The sequence below is a fragment of the Oncorhynchus mykiss genome, chromosome 17, assembly GCF_013265735.2.
Source record: "Oncorhynchus mykiss isolate Arlee chromosome 17, USDA_OmykA_1.1, whole genome shotgun sequence".
NCBI classification, from domain to species: domain Eukaryota; kingdom Metazoa; phylum Chordata; class Actinopteri; order Salmoniformes; family Salmonidae; genus Oncorhynchus; species Oncorhynchus mykiss.
Genome location: NC_048581.1, coordinates 27,964,842 through 27,992,303, shown reverse-complemented (window position 1 = coordinate 27,992,303; position 27,462 = coordinate 27,964,842). Strand labels below are relative to the sequence as shown.

General features: G+C 43.4%; 1 protein-coding gene across 5 annotated transcripts; it reads right to left on the bottom strand.

The window, feature by feature from the left end:
- On the bottom strand, positions 1–27,284 carry LOC110493599 (myomesin-2). 5 transcript variants are annotated; one of them, XM_036949563.1, is made up of 39 exons: positions 27,178–27,284; positions 25,815–25,941; positions 24,475–24,570; positions 23,717–23,852; positions 23,327–23,481; positions 21,897–21,989; positions 20,742–20,830; positions 20,323–20,358; positions 19,664–19,828; positions 19,239–19,400; positions 18,269–18,410; positions 17,673–17,872; positions 17,479–17,532; positions 14,966–15,093; positions 14,531–14,714; positions 14,347–14,364; positions 13,516–13,690; positions 11,145–11,266; positions 10,905–10,922; positions 10,362–10,549; positions 9,978–10,104; positions 9,654–9,829; positions 6,249–6,363; positions 5,826–5,985; positions 5,628–5,734; positions 5,483–5,527; positions 5,223–5,359; positions 4,866–5,010; positions 4,472–4,531; positions 4,023–4,090; positions 3,623–3,736; positions 3,312–3,399; positions 3,149–3,187; positions 2,249–2,354; positions 1,813–1,976; positions 1,615–1,651; positions 1,374–1,396; positions 1,228–1,283; positions 1–1,043 (listed from the first exon to the last, which is right to left on the bottom strand). In XM_036949563.1, exons 2-39 carry the CDS (start codon positions 25,916–25,918, stop codon positions 537–539), a joined length of 4,539 nt encoding a protein of 1,512 aa, XP_036805458.1. In that variant the 5' UTR covers positions 25,919–25,941; positions 27,178–27,284; the 3' UTR covers positions 1–536. The 5 variants fall into 5 exon arrangements, with proteins under 5 accessions (XP_036805458.1, XP_036805460.1, XP_036805459.1 ...); XM_036949565.1 differs by lacking the exon at positions 14,347–14,364; XM_036949564.1 differs by lacking the exon at positions 10,905–10,922 and having other exon boundaries at positions 27,178–27,283.
- Between the last annotated feature and the right edge of the window lie 178 nt (positions 27,285–27,462).

Here is a 27,462-nt window from a genome sequence, read left to right as displayed (position 1 = left end):
GAGGTGATAAATTAGGTTTATTTCTAACACAAAACAAAGGGGGAAATGCAACACGGTGCAGACAAACAACTTCTCTGGCATAGTGACTGCAGTGCGGACGGCACTGGCTGTGTGTCTTCCGTCTGCACTCTCTGACATCTATTCACCATCCACAGAGAAATGGACACAGACATTCAGACCTGGGCTCAAATACTATTTGAATTCACTTCAAATACTTTAGCTGTGCTTGATTGAGCTTGCCTGTTGAAATGGAAAATTCCGCCCACCTGGCACTTTAGGCAGGCTGATCCCAGGTCTTCAGACATTCCATTATATAGTACAGTATAGTGGAAGGTGCAGCTTTTTTATGATTAACACTTATGATTAACATCTACTCTGTTCATTTTTTCAACATTTCTTGCCTGTTAAAGCTGTGACCAAGCTATATGACATCTAAAATGGACACATTCATGTAACAGCTCCTGTTTTCACTCAACTCATGCTATAAAACAGTAGCAGGAAACGCCTCAAGCCTTCTCAGGCATCAACATCCCTGGTTACTTTCTAGGGGGGGTTGGTGACTTGAGAGATCTGGCAGGGCTGGGCGACTTAACACGCCTAGTGGGGGTTGGGGACTTAGGGGTGGGGGTTGGGGATTTGGCGGTTGGGGTGGGGGACTTTGGGGATGGGGTGGGGGACTTAAGGGACGGGGTGGGGGTCTGGGGGATGTGGGTTTGGGCAGGGGTAGGGGTTTGGGCAGGGGTCTTGGAGGCCAGGGGTGCAGGTGTTGCTCCTCTCCCTCCCATTTTGGCCTCGGGGGGGCTCTCGCCTTGCTTGTAGACGCTCACGGTGATCTCCACGAACTCCCCGCCATATTTGTTCCGTACGTTGATGCTGTACTTGCCGGAATCCTCGGACGTGACGGCGGTGATGGTGAGGCTGGCGAACTTATTGGCCTCAAGCGTTATCTTGGCGTGCTCAGTGGAGACTACCTCATTTTCATTCTTGAACCAAGTGACCTCTGGACTGGGGTCACCCCAGACTGTGCAGGTCAGGCTCAGGGTCTGAAGGTGGACAGAGGGAAGTGGAGAGGTCAGACGTCAGAGAGACAGAGGTCAGAGAGAACGATCTCTTGAATATGCACGCAATTCTCAACGAGAGACCATGTATTTTCAATACAGTCACAATCTTATACAAGTATATGTCGTCATGATATAAAGTTTGTTCAGAGTGCACAGTATATCCCACCTTCTGCTCCATAATGGTGACCACATCTGGCAGACCACCAACCACTCTACCACGGTCTGAGGATTAGAACAGTCAATTAGTACTTTGTCATGTAATGTAATGTAATCACTAGGATAATATGTATTGTGTAAATATAGTCTACTCACTCTTCTCAGCGAAGGCTGCAGCCCTGAAAGATAATAAAATAATGACATTGTTATAAATCAAGGACTTGGTGTATTACCAAAACATTTGGCTGTGTGTATACGATGAGGACAAATTCTTGGTTTATAAACCCTGTGGAACTTTTAATACTTTGATTGTTAAATGTGTTGCATTTTGCAAATAAATGACAACAACTTTGAACTAGAAACCATAAGAAGAAAAGCACAGCAATAAGTATCTTACTTGAGTCTCAGGTACTCCTCATAGGCATCGGTATATGCTACAAAAAGACAAATTGACATGATAAGACATAATCTACAAAGACAAGCTAAGTGCAATTTTAAACAATCCTAGTGGTCAAAACTTCTGGTTGTAATTACATAATTTCAACATTGTGACATTGTTTTGCCTGCTGGGATTTTTTTCTCTCACAATGCTAACCTTGTCCGGAGAGGTCGAATGTGCGAGTGTGGGACTTGGTGGCATCCATAATCTGGATGGAGTAGTGTCCCTTCTCCTTCTCTGAAGGCTCCCTAATCTGCATCCAGGCCATCTCAGCTGTGCCGGCGATCCTCATCTTCTCAGACGACGAGATCTTGCTATCCCTAAAAGGATATGGTCAGGTTTATTCGTCTAAATGAAACTCCTGCGTTAATGTCTTTCCACAGTTATATTTAAAGGATGGATACTTTAAGTTGAGGTAAGACCAACATACAAATCTACCCTACAGTCTAAACTGAAATAAATAAAACTAGTATCTAGAAACATCCATTGACTGACATATGTTAAAGTATGCCTTCAAATCTCATCTCCAAAATGGCTGCATACTGTGTAACCGGCCTTGCTGAGTGTGATGTAGATGATGAGATGTGCGTACTTGTGCAACCAGGCAGTCCTGATCTCCTCTGTGTAGTACTTCATGTAGCACTGGAGCCTGATGCCTTCTGGGGTACACTGAAGCACCAGCTCAGAGGCAGAAGACCCTGAGAGGAAAAGGAGAGGCAGAGACGTCACAACCACACCAACACTAAGAATCTTCACAAGCACACCAACACTAAGTGCCTTCACAACCACACCAACACTAAGAATCTTCACAAGCACACCAACACTAAGTGCCTTCACAAGCACACCAACACTAAGTACCTTCACAAGCACACCGACACTAAGAATCTTCACAAGCACACCAACACTAAGTGCCTTCACAAGCACACCAACACTAAGTGCCTTCACAAGCACACCAACACTAAGAATCTTCACAAGCACACCAACACTAAGTGCCTTCACAAGCACACCAACACTAAGTACCTTCACAAGCACACCGACACTAAGAATCTTCACAAGCACACCAACACTAAGTGCCTTCACAAGCACACCAACACTAAGTGCCTTCACAAGCACACCAACACTAAGAATCTTCACAAGCACACCAACACTAAGTGCCTTCACAAGCACACCAACACTAAGTACCTTCACAAGCACACCGACACTAAGAATCTTCACAAGCACACCAACACTAAGTACCTTCACAAGCACACCAACACTAAGTACCTTCACAAGCACACCAACACTAAGTGCCTTCACAAGCACACCAACACTAAGTGCCTTCACAAGCACACCAACACTAAGTGCCTTCACAAGCACACCAACACTAAGAATCTTCACAAGCACACCAACAATAAGTGCCTTCACAACAATACTAAGTACCTTCACAACCACAACAATGCAAAGGAGAACATCAATATTTTTCCTAGCAGGTGTTTTGATACAAAGTACATACCAGCAATGTGGGCAATGGCGTTGATAATATCATCAAACACTGCAAATCAAAAACAGAGTATTTGTAGAAAGAGGCATTCATTTTCAATATGTCCTGATAAAGGAAATGATATTGTATAAATAATCAGATTATAGATCATGGAGATCCTGGAGCAGGAGTTTACCTTGGCCAGAAATGTCAAAGACAGAAGAGTCTTTCCCTCTGTCATCACTGAGTTTAGCTTTGTAATGGCCCTGGTCTTTTCTGGAGAACTGAAGAAAAAAGGTACTATTTACTGAGATTATATGATCAATTCAGAAAAATCTTGCAATATTCTAGACAGTATTGTGATCTTGGAACAAAAAACGATACTGTGGGAAATTGAAAAATAGGGTCAAAGTTAATATAAGAAAATGTCTGCAAAAAAACAGAGTTCCCTTGAGCAGTTGTATTCCCTGTGCAGTCATTGCTTTCAAGGTTCACAGCAGTAGTTACCAAGGAGATGGGGAGAGCAACAGATCCAGACATCACGTTAGGAGGGGTCTCCGGAACAATCTCCTCCTCATCCTTGAACCAGTGGAACACAGTCTCTTTCTTCACATTGGCAACCTGAGACACGAACACATACAGAATACAATCTGTCCTGACACTTTTAAATCACTGCAAAACCTAGTAAAAAGCATGAGCTGAAGCACACCCAAAACATGTCTGTAGAGGTGCTGACTAACAGAGAGTAAACTGTAGAAAAATGAAGTCCCACAAACTAAATATGCTCCCAACAATTTAATGGGTAAACAGCAAAGCCCCAATGATTACAAATGTGTACACAGTTTCAACCTGAAGTAAATAGATATCTGTAACCACAATAACAAGTCCTAGAAAACGTGTTTGTTACCTTGCAGACGAGCAGAACAGTACAATCGTCATCCACATGGTAGGAAAGGTACTCAGCAAAGTGGGGACCTAAACATGATAAGAAATATGAATTTAAAAAAAACTATTATCACAATATACTGTACATTTTTACATTTACATAATTTAGCAGATGCTCTTTTCCAGAGCAACTTACAGTATTGAGTGCATACATTTTTCATACTGGTCCCCCATGGGAATCGAACCAACAACCCTGGCGTTGCAAGCACCATGCTCTACCAACTGAACCACATGGGACCAGTACAAACCTAATCTACAGCGCAATCTGAAATCAAACTAACAGACCAGCTGATTACTAATGTATGATATCAAGACAACAAAGTCTTCACTTTCTTGTTGAAAAATTACACAAACTTTCATACTATTGATCAAATATGTGCCATCAATCATCTGTGTACTAGAATAGAATACCTTGTTTCCTGATGTGCTCTGACCTCTGGAACTCAGCCTCCTTCAAGGCAGCCTTGAACACTGAGAATAGAACACAACAATGTCAGTACTTAACCTAATACCCAACCTCTTACACTCTAGCACCATAGCCTTATAGTAAAGAAGAAAATGCTTACTATTATCATATGTGTATATCAGACTTTGATTCAAACACTATTTGAAATCTATCAAATCATTTTAGTGTTTGCTTTAGTTTACCTGGATTGCCAGATGGGCTGAGTTTGTGTTTTTATTGACTATTCTATTGGTTCTATTGCACCAGGAAACTGAATCAAGCCCAGATAAAGTATTTGAAATCATTTCAAGTAGTATTTGAGCCCAGGTCTGACATACTGTATATTACATCCCCTCTCACCATCTCCCACCAGGACAAGAGAGCTCTGGGTCTTGGCTCTGCCGTCGTGGATCTGGACGGTGTAGGTGGCCTCGCTGGCCTTGGAGAAGTGATCCACAGTCATCTGGATCACCCCGGTGTTCACGTCATGGCTGATCTTGTGGCTCTGTGGCACACACAAAACACATACCATCATTACATCAGGCATGTATTATTGAATTCAATTCATCAGTGAAATTCAGAGTACAGAGAAAGGCATCATGTTTACATGTATTTTTAAAATATATTTTTCTGTTGCTTTGTTAACTGTGCCATACAGTACACCTTTCTTTTCCTTGATTAAAAAGCAATGTTTGAGGTTGTCGGTTTGGCACCTACATCACTGCTGGTGACCTCCTTGTCATTGACAATGAACCTATAGGTGACGGCGGGTGACATCTTGAGGCACTGCAGCCAGAAACGCACGTGGCCCTTCTCTAGAACCTCATAGTTCAGTTGGTGCTTCAATGGGACAACTGGACGAAGAAACCAATAAAGAAATTATAAATTCTCAAGGGATATTTGTTGTGGAATTGTGAGAAGATTCATATGTGACACTTCACCCCTGATAAAGATGCATATTGAAGCACAACACTCACTTGGATGTCTGATGTTGTAGCTGAGTTCCAGCATGGTGTTCAGGGCTGCAAGATAAATTCAAGAATGAAGAATATCGGTATAAACTTTGACAAGAAAAATATCTATATTTTTTAAATCGGAGTCTAGGGGCGTATCCAAACCTACCATCCTCTGTCAGGGTGTGGCTAGCAGAAACTCCTTCAGTGTCAGTCACATGCACAGAGAAGGCACCCAAATCACTTACGTCTGGGTTGACGAAAGTCAGCTTAGAGCTGGAAAATAAATACATGTTGAAACAAATTATGTTGACAAAAATATTTAGTGTGGTTGTGTGGTCAATAAAGACATAAAAAATCCACTTACTGTTTGCCCTTAGTTTCTATGGCGACTCTTGGACAGTCACTGATTTCTTTGTAGTTCTTAGACCAAGCAAAGTTGGAGGTCTCAGAAATCTCACAGGCCTCGAATGACAGGAAAATATCACCAGTGTCCTCATCCACTCCACACTGGATCTCCTGGGTGCCTTAACCCATAAAAACAGACAAAATAATAACCTTTATTGCTGAGTGGTGGAGAGGAAATGTTATGCATCAGAAAAACTGTTCAAACCAAAAGCTAATGAAAACCCTGCTCAAAACTAATGGAGGTGTGTGTGTCATGTGTTCCTACACCAAAACCTTTCAAGCACAAATCACTCACACAAATCCAACAGGCTATATCAGACTGAATTTGTCAAACAGTAAATGTCATACAGTTGTCATATAGCTGTCATATAAGTGTTATTACCTGGCAGAGCCTTGGCCACCACTGGCTCAGATGTCTGGGAGGCCTTTCCTACTCCCTCAGCGTTGACAGCCTTCACTTTGAACGTATACTCTGCTCCTGCCTCCAGACCAGTCACCTATACAGCGCCAACAAATCATTACATCCACTAAACATTTCATTGCTCATTGTAGACCGACTCCTAACTTGATGAGTTACATGAGCACAACTGTCACGACTTCTTCCGAAGTTGTTGCCTCTCCTTGTTCGGGCGGTGCTCGGCGGTCGGCTCGGCGGTCGACGTCGCCGGTCTTCTAGCCATCATTGATCCATTTTTCATTTTCCACTGGTTTAGTCTTGTCTTCCCACACACCTGTTTTCAATCACATTCATTACCTGTTGTGTATTTAACCCTCTGTTTCCCCTCATGTCTTTGTCAGAGATTGTTTATTGTCAGTGTTGTGTTTATTGTATAGGTGCGCGACGGGTCCTCGTACCCATGTTTGTTTATATTCATTTCTTATTAGTGTTATGGAGCATGTTACGTGGACATTCATTAAAATACTCCATTTTACACTCCGTTTGACTCTCCTGCTCCTGACTTCCCTGCCACCTATACACACGACTCTGACAGAATCTCTGACCATAAAAATATGAAGTCAGCAGGAGAGGACACTACGCTCATGGAGGTGGAGGAATGCGTCTGGGAACAAGCGGAGGAGATTGACTGTTTGAGCAGAATATGGACCGCTGGGAGAGACAGGGAGTTTCTCCAGCTCCTCCACCACCACAACCGGGATCTCCCTTGAACGCTTTTTCCCCTCCTGAACCGAACAAGATCCATTTATCCCTACCCACGGGATATAACGGAGATACTGCCGGCTGCCAGGGTTTCCTCCTTAAGCTGAACTTGTGTCTGGCCAAGGTCTCCCCAGTACCATCGGACCCGTGAGAAGAGTTGCGCCCTCGTCTCATGCCTCACCGGGAATCCCTGGAGTGGACCAGCGCTGTGTGTAGAGAGGAGGATGCGCCGTTGGACCATTTTGAGGAGTTCACCCGCCATTTCCAGATAGTATTCGACCACCCACCCGAAGGCAAAGCGGCGGGTGAGCGCCTCTACCATCTGAGGCAGGAGACGAGGAGTGCACAGGAGTTTGCTTTGGAGTTTAGGACCTTGGCTGCCGGCGCTGGATGGAGCGACAGGGCCCTGATTGACCATTACCGTTGTAGTCTACGCGAGGACGTCCGTCGGGAGCTGGCCTGTAGAGACACCACCTTTACCTTCGACCAGCTTGTGGACATGTCCATCAGGCTGGACAACATGCTGGCTACTCGTGGACGTCTAGATTGGGTCTGGTTGTTCCATCCTCCCGCACCCTCTCTCCCGAACCTATGGAATTGGGAGGGATGGTGCGCAGGGAGACCGGAGGGGGTTCCCGCTCGAGCACCATCTATGGTCGCAGAGAGCACACTGCTGGTCGGTGCCGGGTTGGTTCCTCTGGGAATAGAGAAGGCAGGCAGGGCATTCTGGCATCACCCCAGGTGAGTAGGCACCATTCTCATCCAGAGCCCTCTGTTGCACTAATGTTTGTCTCTGTCACTTTTCAGAATTTTTCCCTGCATTCCCAGTATAAGGCGCTGGTAGATTCAGGCGCGGCTGGGAATTTCATTAATAAAAATGTAGCTCATAGTTTAGGGATCCCTATTGTTTCTGTGGATATGCCTTTCCCTATTCATGCCTTAGATAGTCGACCACTAGGGTCAGGGTTTATCAGGGAGGTCACCGCACATTTGTGAGCATCCAGTCTTCCAATCGGCCATGGTCGCACCTGTCGGTGGATTTTTTGACTGATCTTCCACCTTCACAGGGTTACACCACGATCCTGGTCGTTGTGGATCAGTTTTCGAAGTCCTGTCGTCTCCTCCCTTTGCCCGGTCTCCCTACGGCCTTACAAACTGCAGAGGCCCTGTTTACACACGTTTTCCGGAACTATGGGGTGCCTGAGGATTTTGTGTCTGATCGGGGTCCCCAGTTCACATCAAGGGTCTGGAAGGCGTTCATGGAACGCCTTCCAGGTCTGGGGATCTCGGTTAGTCTTACCTCAGGTTTTCACCCCGAGAGTAATGGGCAGGTGAAGAGAGTTAACCAGGATGTGGGTAGGTTTCTGCGGTCATATTACCAGGACCGGCCGGGGGAGTGGGCGAAGTTCGTGCCCTGGGCAGAGATGGCCCAGAACTCGCTACGTCAGACCGAGGCTCCTGCGGTGGACAATTGGTTTCGGCGCGCTGAGGAAACCTGGGAGGCAGCCCACGTCCACCTTCAGCGCGCCATAAGGCGGCAGAAAATTTGGCGCAGACTGTCGCCGCAGTGAGGCCCCGGTGTTCGCACCAGGGGACAGGGTCTAGCTCTCGACCCAAAACCTGTCCCTCCTCCTGGGTCTGCGGTTTGTGGGGCCGTTTAAAGTCCTGAGGAGAGTGAACGAGGTATGTTATAGGTTACAACTGCCCACTAATTACCGTATTAACCCCTCGTTCCATGTGTCTCTCCTCAGGCCGGTGGTGGCTGGCCCGCTCCAGGAGGCTGAAGTGCGTGATGTTCCTCCGCCTCCTCTAGACATCGAGGGGGTCCCGGCGTACTCTGTTCGATCCATTTTGGATTCTAGACATTGGGCGAGGGGCCTTCAGTACCTTGTGTACTGGGAGGGGTACGGGCCGGAGGAGAGATGCTGGGTTCCGGTGGAGGACGTGTTAGATCCTTCCATGTTAAAAGAATTCCACCGTCTCCATCCGGATCGCCCTGCACCTCGCCCTCTGGGTCGTCCCCTGAGGCCGGTGTCGAGGGGTGGGGGGGGGGGGGGGGGGGGGGGGGGGGGAGGTACTGTCACGACTTCTGCCGAAGTCGTTGCCTCTCCTTGTTCGGGCGGTGCTCGGCGGTCGACGTCGACCAGTCATCTAGCCATCATTGATCCATTTTTCATTTTCCACTGGTTTTGTCTTGTCTTCCCACACACCTGTTTTCAATCACATTCATTACCCGTTGTGTATTTAACCCTCTGTTTCCCCTCATGTCTTTGTCAGAGATTGTTTATTGTCAGTGTTGTGTTTATTGTATAGGTGCGCGACAGGTCCTCGTACCCATGTTTGTTTATATTCATTTCTTATTAGTGTTATGGAGCATGTTACGTGGACATTCATTAAAAGACTCAATTTTACACTCCATTTGACTCTCCTGAGCCTGACTTCCCTGCCACCTATACACACGACTCTGACAACAACATGACGTTTAATTAACCTTTCTATATCAATACATGATTCAAACTACATTTTTGAGTTTTACGCACACATATTACAAGATTCAATATACAAACTCTGCAGTGATGATGTGAATCATCATGTCTGCAGGTCTACATGCTGTAGCTGCTTGTTTACCTGCAGGTAACAGTGGCCAATAGCCTCTTCATTCAGGGGGTGGTAGTGATGGCCCTTCTTGGCCATCTCCACGATGTATCCAGTGACGGCACTGGCACCGGTGTAGACAGGGGCCTTCCACAGGATGACCAGGGAGTCACCTCTGACCTCTCTGAAGGCCAAGTCATAGGCTGGACCTAAAGGTCAAACAGTAAACTTGCACAATCTCACTGCCCATTATTCAAATTAAATAACTTAATTTAAAATTAAATAAGTAACAGGGACATTATACAGTACCACAATACTAATGATAAAAAAATACTCATAATAAGATGGTTACTTTACCAGGTACTGCAGAAGTCCAGGCCTCACACTTCAGAGGTGTGCTGGGAGCAGAGGGCACGCCCACACCTGCCAGGTTCCCAGCCTGGACCTTAAACTCATAGAAGGTTCCCTCCGTCAGACCATCAACCTGAAGAGAAGGGGACAATAATGAGACAGGAACACAAATATATCCAATATTTTCAACAGTGTTGCTACAAGTAGCTACATATTTGCTATTGATTTTGAATGGCAAAGTTGTATTATAGATCTAATCTATTATTTAGATGCAGAGGGAAGAGTGCATACTGTTCACACTATCAACACTGCAGTTATTAAACCATTATGTATGAAGAACCAAACCTATTTATCCTAACCAGATGCCACTTCTGACACCACGTGACATACCGTGTAGGTCCTGGTCTTGGTGGGGGCAGAGTTGACCTCCTTCCAGGCCAGGCTGTCTGCATCACGCTTGTCGACGTAGTAGGCGTTGATCTTGGAGCCACCGCCATGCTTGGGACGGTTCCAGGCAATGATCATGGAGGCTCCGTCACAGCTCAGCATGGTGATGCCATGAGGTGCACTGGGCGTCGCTGTGGCACAGAGTCACACAGGTAAATTCAGAATGCCTTTCCGTCATGTAAAATTGACCCATTTTAATTTCAGACTGACATTTGTTCATTTAGGATTTGTCATACAGTTGCATTCGTTTTTTATACAGTGATATATAACCACAAGTGGTTAAATTGTGTGTGGTTAAATAGTGGTTAAATTGTGTGGGTGATTTGAAAGGAAACACATGATGATACTGGGATACTGACAAGTTCAGAGCACGGATACAGCAAAAGTTGGGGGAAGGGACAGTGAATAAGTCTGGTGGTGAACCTGTTCAGGAGCAACACTGTGCATTAAAAACACCCCTAGATAACAGAACAACTGAATACATACCATACTCCACTCCCCTCTCTAGATGAAACAATAAAATCATTCATTTTTAGCATTGGACAAAGGAAAATAGTCAAAGTTAAGTATTGATAGTAAGGCAATACTGCTCACTCTTTGGGGGTCTAGTTAAGGTAAAGCACTTTATGTGACAACTGTTGGTGTAAAAAGGGTTTTATAAATACAATTGTATTAATTGATTGCAATCCTGCATTTCTTATATGGCAATATTCTATTGATACTTACTGAGGGCGGGCTCCACAGCAATAGGAGTAGACTCCTGGGACTCATCACTGAGGCCATAGACATTGACAGCCTGGACACGGAACACATAGGTCTCTCCCGGGGTCAGTCCATGGACCACAAACCTAAAACAGTGAAATTAAACATGATCATGAATTGAAGGTGGTATTGCTGACTCTAAGACCTGGATAATATATCCAGTGCCTTCGGGAAAGTATTCAGACCCCTTGACCTTTTCCACACCTTATTCTAAAATTGATGAAAACCTTTTTTCCCCCTTATCAATCTACACACAATACCCCATAATGACAAAGCAAAAACAGGTATTCAGACCCTTTACTCAGTACCTTGTTGAAGCACCTTTGGCAGCGATTACAGTCTTGAGTCTTCTTGGGTATGATGCTACAAGCTTGGCACACCTGTATTTGGGGAGTTTATCACATTCTTCTCTGCAGATCCCCCAAAGCTCTGTCAGGTTGGATGGGGAGCGTTGCTGCACAGTTATTTTCAGGTCTCTCCAGAAATGTTTGATCGGGTTCAAGTCCGGGCTCTGGCTGGGACACTCCTGCGTTATCTTGTCTGTGTGCTTAGGGTTGTTGTCCTGTGGGAAGGTGAACCTTCGCCCCAGTCGGAGGCCCTGAGCGCTCAGGAGCAGGTTTTCATCAAGGATCTCTGTACATTGCTCCGTTGATCTTTCCCTCGACCCTGACTAGTCTCCCAGTCCCTGCCGCAGAAAAACATTCCCACAGCATGATGCTGCCATCCCCATGCTTCACCGTAGGGATGGTGCCAGGTTTCCTCCAAACGTGATGCTTGGCATTCATGCCAAAGTGTTCAATCTTGGTTTCATCCGACCAGAGAATGGTCTGAGAGTATTTAGGTGCCTTATGGCAAACTCCAAGCGGGCTGTCATGTGCCTTTTACTGAGGAGGGACTTCTGATTGGCCACTTGATAAGGGAATTCATATGTTTAAGGTAATGACTAAAGAATTCCACCCTGAAACGTATAAGACTATATTCCAATAATACATGTGTGGTACAAGTTAAGAGGGAGAAATATGTGGAGAAAACAGAGGCTGGTAGACTACACGTGACAACTCTGAAAAAGCTGACAACAGGAGGGCCCTTCAAAGGCCTCTCTTATCTGGGGAGGAAAAGAACGGCAAGAAACTGCCAAGGCTGGTAGAAAAGTGATAAAACTGTCTCTGTGTGTGTGTGTGTGTGTGTGTGTGTGTGTGTGTGTGTGTGTGTGTGTGTGTGTGTGTGTGTGTGTGTGTGTGTGTGTGTGTGTGTGTGCATAGAGGGGGTTATAAAGTCTGTTAAAATTTTGGTTGACTTTAGAGCTCTCATGAATAAACTAGAACAAACCTTTTGCAGAAGCTGAGTCTTTGCCTAATTCCTATTAACCATATCTTTACAACCTAGGGGGAATTGGTCAACGCTATAGTGATTGTTATCATCATTGGGATTGAAAATTCGCGTGACACCACTCTACCATAAAGGCCTGATTGGTGGAGTGCTGCAGAGATGGTTGTCCTTCTGGAAGGTTCTCGCATATCCACAGAGGAACTCTAGAGGTCTGTCAGAGTGGCCATCTGGTTCTTGGTCACCTCCCTGACCAAGGCCCTTCTCCACCGATTGCTCAGTTTGGCCGGGCGGACAGCTTTAGGAAGAGTCTTTGTGGTTCCAAACTTCTTCCATTAAAGAATGATGGAGGGCACTGTATTCTTGGGGACCTTCAATGCTGCAGATATTTTTTGGTATCGTTCCCCAGATCTGTGCCAAGACACAATCCTGTCTCGGAGCTCTACGGACAATTCCTTCAACCTCATGGCTCATTTGCGGTGACATGCACTGTCAACTGTGGGACCTTTTATAGACAGTTGCCCCAATTGAATTTACCACAGGTGAACGCCAATCAAGTTGTAGAAACATCTCAAGGATGATCAATGGAAACAGGATGCACCTGATCTCAATTTCCAGTCTCATAGCAAAGAGTCGGGGTACTTATGTAAATAAGATGTGTATTTTAATTTTGAATGCATTTGCAAAAATTTCTAAAAACCTGTTTTTGCATTGTCATTATGGGGTATTGTGTGTAGATTGCTGAGGATTTGTTTTTATTTAATCCATTTTAGAATAAGGCTGAAACGTAACAAAATGTGGAACAAGTCAAGGTGTCTGAATACTTTCCAAAGGCACTGTAGGTGTCTGGATTTTTCCAAATCAGTGTCTCGTTTTGATTATTCTCAAGCCAGAGGCCTGTCACACTACATTCACTGTCCCGTCTCCTTTAATAACATATCTAATATTAAACCACTGCAATAGTTTGAATAGATAACTAGTAGCCAAACGTATATGTTTAAATGGCTACCTGGTGTGCTTGTAGGGCTTGTGGTTGCATGGGGCCCAGGTCTTTGATCCCACCAAAGAGGCGTCTATGTAGTACCCCATGAGGTGGTTAGGGTGTTTGGGGGGGTCCCACTGCACAAACACGGAGGACTTGGTGTTCCTGGTGGCAACCACCTGACCAGGAGCGGAGGGAACACCTACACAGGCAAAACACATACATGTTGGGGACTGGAGATATTACATTTGATGTATCATTACTACACAGTAACAGAGTATATGAGCATAGGAGTTACAAATACACACATATCTTCAATTTAATCTTCAAATAAATGATTGTCATAATTTATAAACACCTTCATTCAAGATGGGAAAACTTATGCATTTCTCATAATGCATAACATACCCGATGTGACACGATATCTTGGTACAATGTTATGAGGAGATACAGAAATATAAAGAACAATGAACACAATACACAATCTGTAAACCTGTGAACTACATTCCACAAAACATACCTTCGGCAGGGGATGACAGAGGTATTCTTTTCAGTTGTGATGATACATGATGTCATGCATCTCTCATGTAGGGAGTTTGTGTCAGACAAGAGTGTCCTATTACAATCATGGATATTGTGGGGACGAAACGTATTTTGGGATTGTGACGTTAGGGTGAGGATACTGTAGGATTTGATGTGACTTAATCATGCCCATCATTGGTAGTTAGTTTCTCCAAAATACGAACAGGGGTGAAAGACCCCTGTTTGTGATTGTGACATTACAGGAATGTGATAGTCACATGACATAAATCTCAGTGCGTTTAAAATAAGAGACGTTGGGCTTTATATTGTACATACCAACAGGCCGCTCGCTACCTGAAACATATGTTAAACAGAGTCTCATTTATCAAAGTAGAATTGGAAGGACTCCTTGACTGTCGCTGTTTGTAAATGTACTGTATGTATCATACATTTTGTGTGTGTATGTGTGTACCCGTCTGTGTGTGTGTGTGCCTGTGTGTGTGCTAAATCCCACTCTTACCATGCTCATCCACCTTTTCGATGGGATCTGTAGGCTTAGAGGCCTCGCTGGCGCCGTACAAGTTCTCAGAATACACACGGAACTGGTACTTTTTCCCGGCTTCCAAATCGAAAACGGGGTAGCGAGGGGACTGCAGTTTCACTGCTGTGTTGATCCTCTGCCAAGCCCCAGTGCCTGACACGGACTAGTGGATATTTGGGACGGGAGGGCAAATGAAAGGTAAAGCCTTCTACAACGTCATTGAATCACTAATCCCATTAGTAAAATGCCTTTACCTACATACTTGCCAGCTGTTATTTCTGCCATTTTGCTAAAATATTACGGCACTTTAGACAGATTGAAAGTTGTGAAATGATAAATGGACTGTCTAATCTATTACAGTTCCTGTACAGAGAGACCTACATAGATGGGAAGGGGAAAGGAGCAGCCACACACCTTCTCAATGATGTACCACAGTGGTGCCCGTCCACGAGGGCTGGGGGGTTTCCAGCTCAGCACGATATATGATTTGAATATCTCTGAGGCATGCATATCTGTAGGCTCCCCCGGCAATGTAACGTAACCTATGTTGGGATTGGATGGCATTGAACAATATTTCATAACACTTATTATTTGATCAATAATAATTATATCAACTTTAAAGTACATTTGGGGTTCATTTAGTATTTATAATTATGGAATTACATTAGGGGTTAGTTTAGATCGCTTTAGTTACAAAGTTAGCGTCAAGAGTTAGATAATGGGTTAAAAGTTATACAACGCAAAGGATGACATTTGGATATAAGTTATAAGGAAAATACAGTTGAAGTCGGAAGTTTACATACACTTAGGTTGGAGTCATTAAAACTCATTTTTCAACCCTCCACAAATTTCCTGTTAACAAACTATAGTTTTGGCAAGTCGGTTAGGACATCTACTTTGTGCATGACACAAGTAATTTTTCCAACAATTGTTTACAGAAAGATTATTTCACTTATAATTCACTGTATCACAATTCCAGTGGGTCAGAGGTTTACATACACTAAGTTGACTGTGACTTTAAACAGCTTGGGAAATTCCAGAAAATGATGTCATGGCTATAGAAGCTTCTGATAGGCGCATTGTCATCATTTGAGTCAATTGGAGGTGTACCTGGGGATGTATTTCAAGGCCTACCTTCCAACTCACTGCCTCTTTGCTTGACATCATGGGAAAATCAAAAGAAATCAGCCAAGACCTCAGAAAAAAATTGTAGACCTCCACAAGTCAGGTTCATCTTTGGGAGCAATTTCCAAACGCCTGAAGGTACCACGTTCATCTGTACAGACAATAGTATGCAAGTATAAACACCATGGGACCACACAGCCGTCATACCGCTCAAGAAGGAGACGCATTCTGTCTCCTAGAGATGAACGTATTTTGGTGTCGAAAAGTGCAAATCAAGAATCCCAGAACAACAGCAAAGGACCGTGTGGAGATACTGGAGGAAACAGGTACAAAAGTATCTATATCGACATAGCCTGAAAGATCGCTCAGCAAGGAAGAAGCCACTGCTCCAAAACAGCCATAAAAAAGCCAGACTACCGTTTGCAACTGCACATGGGGACAAGGATCATACTTTATGGAGAAATGTCCTCTGGTCTGATGAAACAAAAATAGAAGTGTTTGGACATAATGACCATTGTTATGTTTGGAGGAAAAAGGGGGAGGCTTGCAAGCCAAAGAACACCATCCCAATCGTTAAGCATGGGGGTGGCAGCATCATGTTGTGGGGGGTGCTTTGCTGCAGGAGGGACTGGTGCACTTCACAAAATAGATGGCATCATGAGGGAGGAAAAGTATGTGGATATATTGAAGCAACATCTCAGTCAGGAAGTTAAAGCTTGGTCGCAAATGGGTCTTCCAACTGGACAATGACCCCCAGGCATTCTTCTAAAGTTGTGGCAAAATGGCTAAAGGACAACAATGTCAAGGTATTGGCGTGGCCATCACAAAGCCCTGACCTCAATCCTATAAAACATTTGTGGGCAGAACTGAAAAAGTGTGTGGAAGCAAGGAGGCCTACAAACCTGACTCAGATACACCATCTCTGTCAGGAGGAATGGGCAGAAATTCACCCAACTTATTGTGGGAAGTTTTTGGAAGGCTAACTGAAACATTTGACCCAAATGAAACAATTTAAAGGCAATGCTACCAAATACTAATTGAGTGTATGCAAACTTCTGACCCACTGGGAATGTGATTAAATAAAAGCTGAAATAAATCATTCTCTCTACTATTATTCTGACATTTCACATTCTTAAAATAAAGTGGTTATCCTAACTGACCAAAGACAGGGAATTTTTACTAGGATTAAATGTCAGGAATTGTGAAAAACTGAGTTAAAATGTATTTGGCTAAGGTGTATGTAAAGTTCTGACTTCAACTGTAAATGTAATCTACCCATGTTAAATATAAGTTTAAAGAGCTGGCTTGTTAGTTTCCTATTTATTATGGTGTTCGTGTTACCGTTAGTCCAGTGTTGTCAATTAAGTTTCTTAGAAAACTTTGTATTAATTCTTATTATGAAGTTTTGATATTAATATGACTACTATCATTAGAGTTGTTACTATGGCAATACCAAAGTCCAATCTAAAAGCAGGAGGTGAGCAGGAAGCGCGAGGGTTTATTGATTAACAACGTAGAGACAATAAGGGGAGAAATCCTTCATCTTCTCCTTTAAGGTATTTATGTGTACATATATTCATGTGTATAGTATTGTATATTGTAAGGGCTTTTGCCGATACGATATATTTAACAGGTATTTGCTTTGAAGGATATCGGTCAGTTATGGAAATGTTGTCTATATGTTGATTTTAATGCTGTGTGGAAGGTTAATTTGTTATCCAGTGTTTTTGTTTAATAGATGAGAGGAATAGAATAGACTCAACACAATATTTTGGACCGCTACTATTGTTGGCATACTCTACCTTCCAGGTCATCATCTTTAATCACTACTTCATGTTTCCCATCCAGTTTAATCACTGTTCCAAAAGAGGAAAAAACAGAAAAGTCATGTATGACACAATCTGCTGGCTGATATTTCACCCAGAAATATAAACACAAAAATGTCATTTGAGTATGCAGTCAAGTAGACATCATGAGTGTGTGTGTGGTTATGTACCTTGCAGTCTCTCTCGCTCAGCTGGGTCCAGGGCAGTCACCTTGTCAGACTCGCGGGATGGTCTGCTGATCCCGGCACTGTTGACAGCCCTGACCCGGAAGTGGTAGGCGTGACCCACTTTCAGGCCGTGCACGGGGTACTTACAGATCCGCACTGGGGAGTCGTTACACTGGGACCAGGTAGCACTACCAGACTCACGTCTGTACAGGAGGAGAAGGAATTACATCATAAACCATAGAATGTATTGAAGTGTGAAAGTGCTGGTCTGAATGGACATCAACAATGATACTGCAGATGTTTGTAATTTCATCAGTCATTTATCTACAAATCTCATTTGCATGCCTTTGTCACAAGTCCTTGTTTGGCTCTGTAAGATCCGGTAGCTTCACAAAATCAATTGCTCAACCAGATTAGATCTGAAACATCATGTGACCGTGAAGTTTCTCACAATCACTCCACTGTCTTACACTCTCAACGGCCATCCTTTATGTCTTCTACATCTTCTAACAACTGCAATCAAATCTGCTTTTATTGACTGTTGTTGGAGATTCTGGATTGGAGAGTCTAACGTAAAGTCCTACATTACTAAAACTGACTTGTCCACAAAGTATCCAGTGATGGCAGCCTCGTTGGTGGTGTTGGGGGGCTTCCAGGCAACCAGGACGTAGTCCGAGTTGATGTCGAACGCCTTGATGCTGATTGGTGCACCGGGTGCTCCGGCCACAGAGGGAGCAGCATCTGGGGAATAAGGAAGAGAATAAGGAAGCAGGGTGGGAATGTAGAGTATAAGGAGACAAAGTAGCAATACTGTATAAGTCACTTATGTATGGGATTACAAACTGAATACAGTATGTAAAATGCCTAGAGTATATATTTGTGTTGAGTCAGGCCTGAATAGAGTATTCCGTTAACTATTGTGTGTGTGTGTTCCACTGAGGATGGGCCTCTATGAGATAGCACTGACAGAGAAGATTTGCAATGTCTTTGGGTAATAAAGCCTAAAGAGCTTTCCAGATAGTAAAGGTAATGTTTTTGTGCTCTACCGTACCAGGGTGAGATGGGTTCCAGTTTGGAGTAGGAGGGGGCCAGACACTGGTCTTTACAATGAGAACTGTTGACACAGCAGTAACTGCCTGCTATGTTTTATAGATATCTTTCATACAAATCTTAACCTTTGTGAACTGTTCCTAAGATCTGTGGTTCGTCATGTAAGTTGAGAGGGGTGTATCTTGGCTATAAAAGATCTTTGTACTTTTCTGTATTCACTTTTCAATGGTTCATTAGAGATAGCGCATCATTGAAAGTCAAAAAGGGCAATTGCAAAGCTCTTAATAAAAAAATATGTTGTTTAAGTGTAACTCTGACTGGTGTGTAGTTTGTAACTCTCCTCAAACCCAAAAGGGTTCTACCTGCAACCAAAAAGGACTCTTCAAAGGGTTCTCCTATGGAGACAGCCGAAGAACCCTTTAAGGCTCGAGATAGCACATTTTTTTCTAAGAGTGTATGCTGCTTTATTGTCAAATTATAATATTATCACTTCATTATTATAAGACCATATGACTTTACCTTTCACAAAGAGGTAGGCACTGTGCTCGGTGGTGCCGTCCTTCGTCCACATGCGGAGGGTGTACAGACCCTCATCATCCTTTGCCAGGTGTGGCAAAGTCAAAGTGGCAGCGCCCCCACCAACCTTAATCTCAGCCAACTTCCCTGCCTTCAGCAGTTTATCTGATCAACAACAGAGACGGAATAACAACACTTTATCTAGTACTTCGTTGTTGTTGAGAGTTGACCGTAAGAACATGGATAACATCTGTAGAATGTTTCCAAAAACTGTTCCTTCATTCTATGTCACACTGTAATATGCTGGCCTGTGCTGTACGGACATGTGCTGTGAATGAAGATGTGCTTTTTACACAATGTACTGTATGGCTCTCCTGTGTTGTGCTGTATTGTGATGATGTATCATTGAGTAATGTTCACTCGCTCACCGTCTCTGTACCACTGGGCCAATGGTGGTACGTTGGGCAGATCAGGGACCACCACCATGGTACACACCAGACGAATGGAACCACCCTCTGTTCCGAACGACACTCCAAACCTATCCAGCATGGTGATCTCCAGCTTACTGTGGTGGATCCCAGTCATGTGGGGCACTGAGGAGAAGACAAGGACAACATGTTAATATACTAGTAAATCTCAAGTATACCAATAATGCCCTATAGTACTTACTATGTGTTAACCAAACACTTAAACAACATATACCTATGTCAGTATATCATACATACAGATATAATGTATCTGTGGATGAAGAAATGTCAGTGTGATATGTAAACAAACCAATTTAGCACAATCCAATATTATTATGGTTGATGTGTTCATAAATGTTTGTTCTATTGTGACATTGTAAGGTCCTTCAGTATGTGTTGAATATAAGTCACCCCTTGTTTTCATTCGTTGACTGTCTCAGGGCCAGAACAACATAAAGTCACGCTCACAATAGTTTCCAGTGCTTATCAGGCCACTTAGATAGACACTGTTATTTGTGGCCTCTGATCTCAAGCAAAGACTGCCATGTCTGGGCCCCACTCCAGCAGCACTGGGCTGGTTCTCCACCCACCCTCCTCCTCAATCCACTCTTTCCTCTCACCTTGACCAAAAAGCTGGCAGGCTCCTCCCGCTGGTCCTAAGAGGAATACACATTTTTTTTTTAAATGGAAGAAGGAACAATATATTAAAAAATGAAAACCTTCATTCAGATTCATATGCGTGTTTGTTGTGTTGGAGAGTGACATTTGAGGGAACTTTTAATAGCAATGCAAATCCTTCAGTGCAAATACTTCAAAGACAGACAGAGACACAGAGACACAGACAGAGAGAGAGAGAGAGAGAGAGAGAGAGAGAGAGAGAGAGAGAGAGAGAGAGAGAGAGAGAGAGAGAGAGAGAGAGCGAGCGAGCGAGAGAGAGACAGAGAGAGAGAGATAGATAGATAGATAGATAGATAGATAGATAGATAGATAGATAGATGGATAGATAGCAATAGAGAGCGAGAGCGAGAGAGAGACTCACTCTTGACAGTGACAGAGGCCTTGCTGGTAGTTGAGCCATGGGAGTTCGTTGCTACGGCGCTGTACTCAGCAGTATCACTCACCACACACCTAAAGTGAAGGAAATTAGATATATGTATATTATGATTTCATTGGCTCAAATAAATGGTACATGTGTATTGTGTTGTTCATTATCACTGTTTATACAACAGGTGGGTCTAATCCTGAATGCTGATTGGTTAAAAACTGTTAATGTCATAGGGTGTTATTGGCATTGTGTTAAATTACTTCAAGACTGTGAAACATCCAATAAATGTATTTAGTTCATAACATCCTCCCCTTAACCTTCATGCCTTTTAAAGGACGACTTTTAATCCCAGTCAAATGTTTGACGACATGAGTGAGAAGAAGGAGACATTGCATTTTGGAAAGTGATCTCATGGCTTGAGAGCGCCGTCAAACAGAAGGCGACGTTCCGAAGCAGCAGAAGGCGTTAAGAAGGCGGCACATCGTGAGGACAGACATTCCCAAGGAGAAACCGAGGGTGAGAATAGAAGAGGAGAAATGTGACCTTCCCCTCTGGAAGTACTATTTTAAAGACGATCCGTTTTCCATTTTCCCAGCTGGGGTGATATGGATCTCCGGCCATTTAATTCCCACTGTTACTTTCTTTCTCTTCAAATATTATCAAAGACAACTAACTGATTAAGAGAGGAAAAGAAAGGGGTATTAAAGAGAGCGTGTTGGGGCGGAGGAGGGGGGAAGGGTCTAAAATTGTGGTCTCCTTTTTGACCCAGTAACGTAATGACGACGTAGGAGAGCTTCAGTGTAGAGAACGAGAGAGAGGGAGAGGGGGAGGAGGAATGAACAGATCGAATGACACGGAGGTCAGCACTTCGGTGTGAACAGCTGAGGCGTCTTGAAGACGAGGGCCGGGCGGGCCAGCGACACGCAGGCTGTCTTTAGAGGCGGAGCTGGCTTTAGACAAGTGACAATTTCATTTGACGTCAGTAAGTTCAAGAAATGAAACGCAATTTAATGTGTGTAATAATGATTTCAAATGAATTGAATTTCGGTTAATGTCCTTAATCAAGTTGAAATGAACCCGAACTTGACCTTGGTCAAATTAAACCAATTAACATGAAAAGAGACAGTGAATTAGAGTGAGGTACAGTACCTGCTAATAATCAGACTGTGTACTCCATACTTGCTCTCCATCTTGTACTTTCCTGGGGCACTCAGTGGGTCAACAGGTTTTCCTCCCTTATACCTGAAAATACAAGGCATCAAGTTAGTAAGTGGGTTCTTTTACACCTCAGTATTGATGGAATTCTCTGTAATGACATGTTTTTAATATGTCTGCTATGTGACATATAACTAATATGGCATAATTTTTTATTTTATTTTAAGTTAAGAACAAATTCTTATTTTCAATGACGGCCTAGGAACGGCCTAGTGGGTTAACTGCCTGTTCAGGGGCAGAACGACAGATTTGTACCTTGTCAGCTTGGGGGTTTGAACTTACAACCTTCCAGTTACTAGTACAACACTCTAACCACTAGGCTACCCTGCCGCCCCGGCATTGACGTAACTAATATATTTGAAATAACTTCAATGGTTAAACATCACTATTTTGAACATTTCTAATGAGACCGTGTTGACAGGAAACATTTTAATTAATTTTTCTCATGGTATCCAATTGGTAGTTACAGTCTTCTCTCATCGCTGCCTCTCCTGTACGGACTCGGGAGAGGCGTGCGTCCTCCGAAACACAACCCAACTAAGCCGCACTGCTTCTTGACACACTTCTTGCCCACTTAACTCGGAAGCCAGCCGCACCAATGTGTCGGAGGAAACACCGTACACCTGGTGACCGTGTCAGCGTGCACTGCCCCTGCCCGCCACAGGAGTCACTAGTGCACGATGGGACAAGGACATCCCTGGCGGCCAAACCCTCCCCTAACCTGGACGACGCTGGGCCAATTGTGCGCCGGCCCAAGGGTCTCCCGGTCGCGGCCTGCTGCGACAGAGCCTGGACTTGAACCCAGAATCTCTAGTGGCACAGCTAGCACTGCCTTAGACCACTGCGCCACTCGGGAGGTTGATGACAGGAAACATAAACAAAATATAGCCTAAATATCTGTGAAGTCCCTCCAATAAACAGTGAAATGGGCAGAGACATTTATAGCATTAGACAAGACCAAGGTGCTGGCTGCTGGACGGTGTAATTGGTGCTAATGTGATCATTAACATGGTGCTAATGAGACCCATAAAGTGAGGAAACCTCACTAAAAAGCTCCAATAGACACCATAATGAAGGCCAGCCAAGTACTGTCCCAGAGGAAAATCTGGTTGAAATGTAATTATAACCAGTTTACAACCACAACTGCAGGTAAATGCTCATTAAAAGTGCATTCTAATCCATCGTAGGTAAATGTCACTAAACTGTCTGTCTATAAATTAAGCAGTTGCTAAGTTGTTGGTAAAACATGTCACATCTCAAAGACTACATGGCTAATCATAGTAGTTACTAGATGCATACACAATATGGAAACGGATACATAATGAAGTACAACAGTGGTTCAATAAGAGGCTAGCACTTCTAACCATTTGACAATAGGCCTGGGGTGACCGCCTACGGTGCAGAACAGCTTGACAGGAGTCTTCTCCCATACGGTGTGGGGCCTCAGAGCCACCATGAAGTCAGGGGCCTTGTCTGTCTCCGTACTCAACGTCATCTTCTTGTGCATCATCTCCTGCACCTGAGGAGAGACAGTATAGGTTGCATTAGCAAATGAGGGGGAACCTTTCCTCCAGCAGTGATAAGGTTAGTACAGGTAGAAATAGGATAATAGAAACTATAGGCAAAAAGCTATCAAATATTACATATCTGTTAACTGTGGTATTTGCAAACTACAGGGTATCTGATATATGATACATGATCCTTTGTCAGCAGCACTGTATATAACATGATCCTTCCACAATCCAGTGTATTACCTCTCTCGTAATCGCAATATTCTCCACTTGGGTCTTTGTGGCCACTTTCATCCTGTGGAGCTCCTTCTGAATTGAAGCAAGTCCTTTCCCAACATGACTAGACACTCGCTGGTACTCCTCTATCTCATCGGCGCTCCTACATACATATTACACAGCCGGAAATATAAGAATTGATATACCAGTACAATATACAGTGTTTAATAAAAAACAACAACAGATTAACACTTCAACATATTGTCCAGTGGTAGGTCAGATAGGTCCTTTATTAACATCTAACCAACACATCCTGTATAACAGGGTTCCACAACTGGGGGCTTGTTTTGAAGAACCAGCTCATTGTATAAAAATCGGCCCGCAGCTGAATCTAGTTGATGATCCCACTGTATAATGAAACACAACACATGTACCAGGACACAATTTGGCATATTTGCTGTGTTTTTCAGTCACCGTGGTAGCTCCTGGTAGTTTTTGCCTGCTGTCAGCTCTGACTGTGGTTCATATTCCCTTACACCTAAAACAGCATGACATATCGGCCCTGTCCAGAAACAACCCCTAGCCCCTTCCCATCTGCACTTTATGTAAACCTGAAAGAATTTAATAGGTATGGTAGTAGTTCAATCTTAGTTGGGTGTAGATTTCACCAAATTGCTTACACCTATCTAATCCTTTCAGATCTACACAAGTGTCTAGGGGTAAGAGCTAGGGGTGGTTCTGTACTGGGCCAATGTAGCTGTGAGACACTGTCCTATTGGACCCACCTCTGCCTGAACGCCGGCACTGTATAGGCTGGTTCAGCCATAGCCTCTGTGGCGTGGGTGTGCTGCACCTGGTTCACAGACTTAGAGCTTGATTTCCTGTGGAGAGAGAGCAGTCGTTAGAGTCATTAGAACAGGTAGACAGGAAGATAAACAAACACTTAGTGCCAGCACTGTTGTGGTGGTACTGTGATTTTAAAATGTAAAAACAATTGCAGAATATATTTCATATCAAAAACCAAAAGGGACATAAGAGCTAATAAAGAAATTAATTGAGTGGTTTTCACCTAGATAGTGAGATCATTGGTATTTGACAAAAGTTCACTTTTCAACATTTTCAATATCTCCAGCACAATACTAGTGTCAACATATGTGAAAATGGCGCATTTCTGTTATGTAGAAAAAAATATAAAGTAAAAAATGTCTACCCGATGATATTATCAAAGTCAAACATTTTAAAAACAGGAATTTTCAAACACTATGATACTCGTAGTGACATGTGGAACAAGAAAATACCCTTCCTTGGGCTAGAAACTCGTTGCAGGTTTAGAAAATCCCAGTTTTTTACTTTGAATCCCACCATGTGATGTCACAGAGAACCATTGTTTTTTGTACCTTTCTTCTTGTCTTTTTAACCACAGATCATAGAAGCGTGCTGTTTTCACATATATGGACACTGGTTTGGTGCTGGATATGATGAATAGGAGATTGAAAGGTTACAGAATTGCCCTTTAATTTCTTATCAAATATAACTAGTATAGAGTCCAGAAACTGGAAAGTTTTTTCTTGATGGGTTGGGGTCTAGAACAGGGTTCAGCATATGTTTCAGGCACAGTGAAGCAGTGGCATGCACAATACTCTATGACATGGGTTGCATAACAACATCAACTTCACGACCTGCTATGACCCGGTCAATAGGTCCCAACACTTTGGCTTCTGCTTGCAGTTTGAGGCTTCATTGGGTACAGCTCCATTTGCCCACCCCCACTTCAACACACCACAGACTCCTATATCCTTGGAATTGCAGTTTGAAGCACAGCGGATGGCGCAACCACCAAAGGGTTGTGGTGGTCTGAGGTTTAGGATGCAGTGCGCTAAAGCAACATCTAGTGGCCTGCTATGACCCCACGACCCTAAAACAAGGCAAAATCTATTGTCGCAAGCCGCAAAGCATCAGCATGGGGTGGTGGACATTTGATGTTGGAGACCATCTCTTGTCCACTTCAATTCTCTCTACACCAGCACTATGTACATCCACACTATTGTGCACCAGCTACTGTATTGCCAAAAAAACAAACAGCTTTCTATAGTGCTGCATGTGAGCGATAACACTAATCCCCTACCTTGAAGAGTGCTCCTTGACAACATGCTTAGTAGTGTGAGAGCTGTGATGGCTGACGTGGCTCACATGCTTCTTCTGATTAAAATGCATGACCTTGGTAGCCATGGCTGGAACACTTCAAAAGAAACCTGGTCACAATACCAGGTAAGGAGAGGGAGGAGGGAAATGGAATTGTTTACCTTTACTTCACATGCAACTGAACATTGGATATTGTTTGCTGTGTTAATGAGGTTTTCAACATTAACATCAATGTTTTAGCATTATCAGACACAATAATGACTTCCCATTGAGCGCTTTCACGCTGCTATTGTCAACTATAGTTGACAACTGTTTACGGTTGATGAAAATCTGCAAAGCCTTGGTCCTATCCATGTAGAAGGCAATTCAGGACATGAATATTCCCTTTTATTATCAACTTTTCACATAATTAATGACAACATAGCCTAATTACAGTGGGCGTATTTATAGGCACACAAGCTTTCTTTGAAGGCTAAAGACTGTCTTTGAAGGCCTCACAAAATGGCTGTCAAAGGACTTATATGCAATGGTTATTATTTCTCCAATAAACTCAAAATACTTTGCTAGAGAATGTATCTTTCACATTTTCTGCCTTGCATACTAGTTCTATAATATGTATCCCACAAATGACAAGAGGGGCCATGAATGTTGCCTCCACATACCACCATATCAGCAGGGGTCAGCCCCTCAAATGTTTCACCTTACAGGGAGCACAGCTCATCTATGAATAGCTGAAAGAAGTCTGAAGGCTAATGCACTGGAGAAATATAGTCAAAAGCTACAGAAGAAAAGTAGTAGTCTGCACCTTTGGCTGAATGTATGACAATATGAATTGGAAAATAAATTGGCCTAACATAAGCACCCTGATCAATCAATAAATTAATTATTCAACTGCCCCTAAATGAATTAAATACTCAACTTTTTATGTACCCTCCCTATACAGTACACTATCCATATTTCCAGTATGTGTCTTAGGTGTGCACAATCATTAGTTAGGTAGCCTACATCATCTACTATGAACCAAAATTACGCACCCAAGAAAATAGGTTCAGCGACCTCTTCATTCAAAGGCATGCAATTAGTGCACAGTGAAAGTATAACAGCCTACAGATAAATTCCAACACAACCATTTATCCCTCACTGGAGACAAATTATCAATCCCCAAAACAACTCCAGACATGTACATCGGTCACTCTTTCAATTAGTTAACATGTATGACCCCATATATGACCATTATCAACGTTAATGTACTGGAAATATAAGGTTCCCCTGAAATAGAAATGTCGGATTTATATCGACCCGCTCAATGTAATTATGAAAAAATAACAGAAAGAAACGCGACTCACCCCTTGAGATTAAAACAGCGCAAAGCGGTAGCAGACGAGCCTGATGCCGCTTGGGAGGCACTTGCTGATGATGGTAACAAAAATATTACACTCTCACTCAAGGAATGGCTTTCCACGACCACCCCATGTATGGATGCACCTATGACTATATATAGCGTTTACCAACATTTTCTGACCCATTCAACACTTTTAGTCCAAGTTGACGAGGGCAGGTGGCTGTTGAAATTGTCAAATAATTAACACAAATATTTGCTTCAGTTTCGTCTATATTATTGTAGGATTTTT

Bases quoted from the DNA above. Each gene is read 5' to 3' on its own strand.
- LOC110493599 (XM_036949563.1), bottom strand. From the start codon at position 25,918: ATGGCTACCAAGGTCATGCATTTTAATCAGAAGAAGCATGTGAGCCAC. The intron at 14,715-14,965 runs GTGTGTGGCTGC...AATATCCACTAG, and splicing joins TGTGGTACATCATTGAGAAG to TCCGTGTCAGGCACTGGGGC. The intron at 4,532-4,865 runs GTGAGAGGGGAT...TTCTATTCTCAG, and splicing joins TCTTGTCCTGGTGGGAGATG to TGTTCAAGGCTGCCTTGAAG.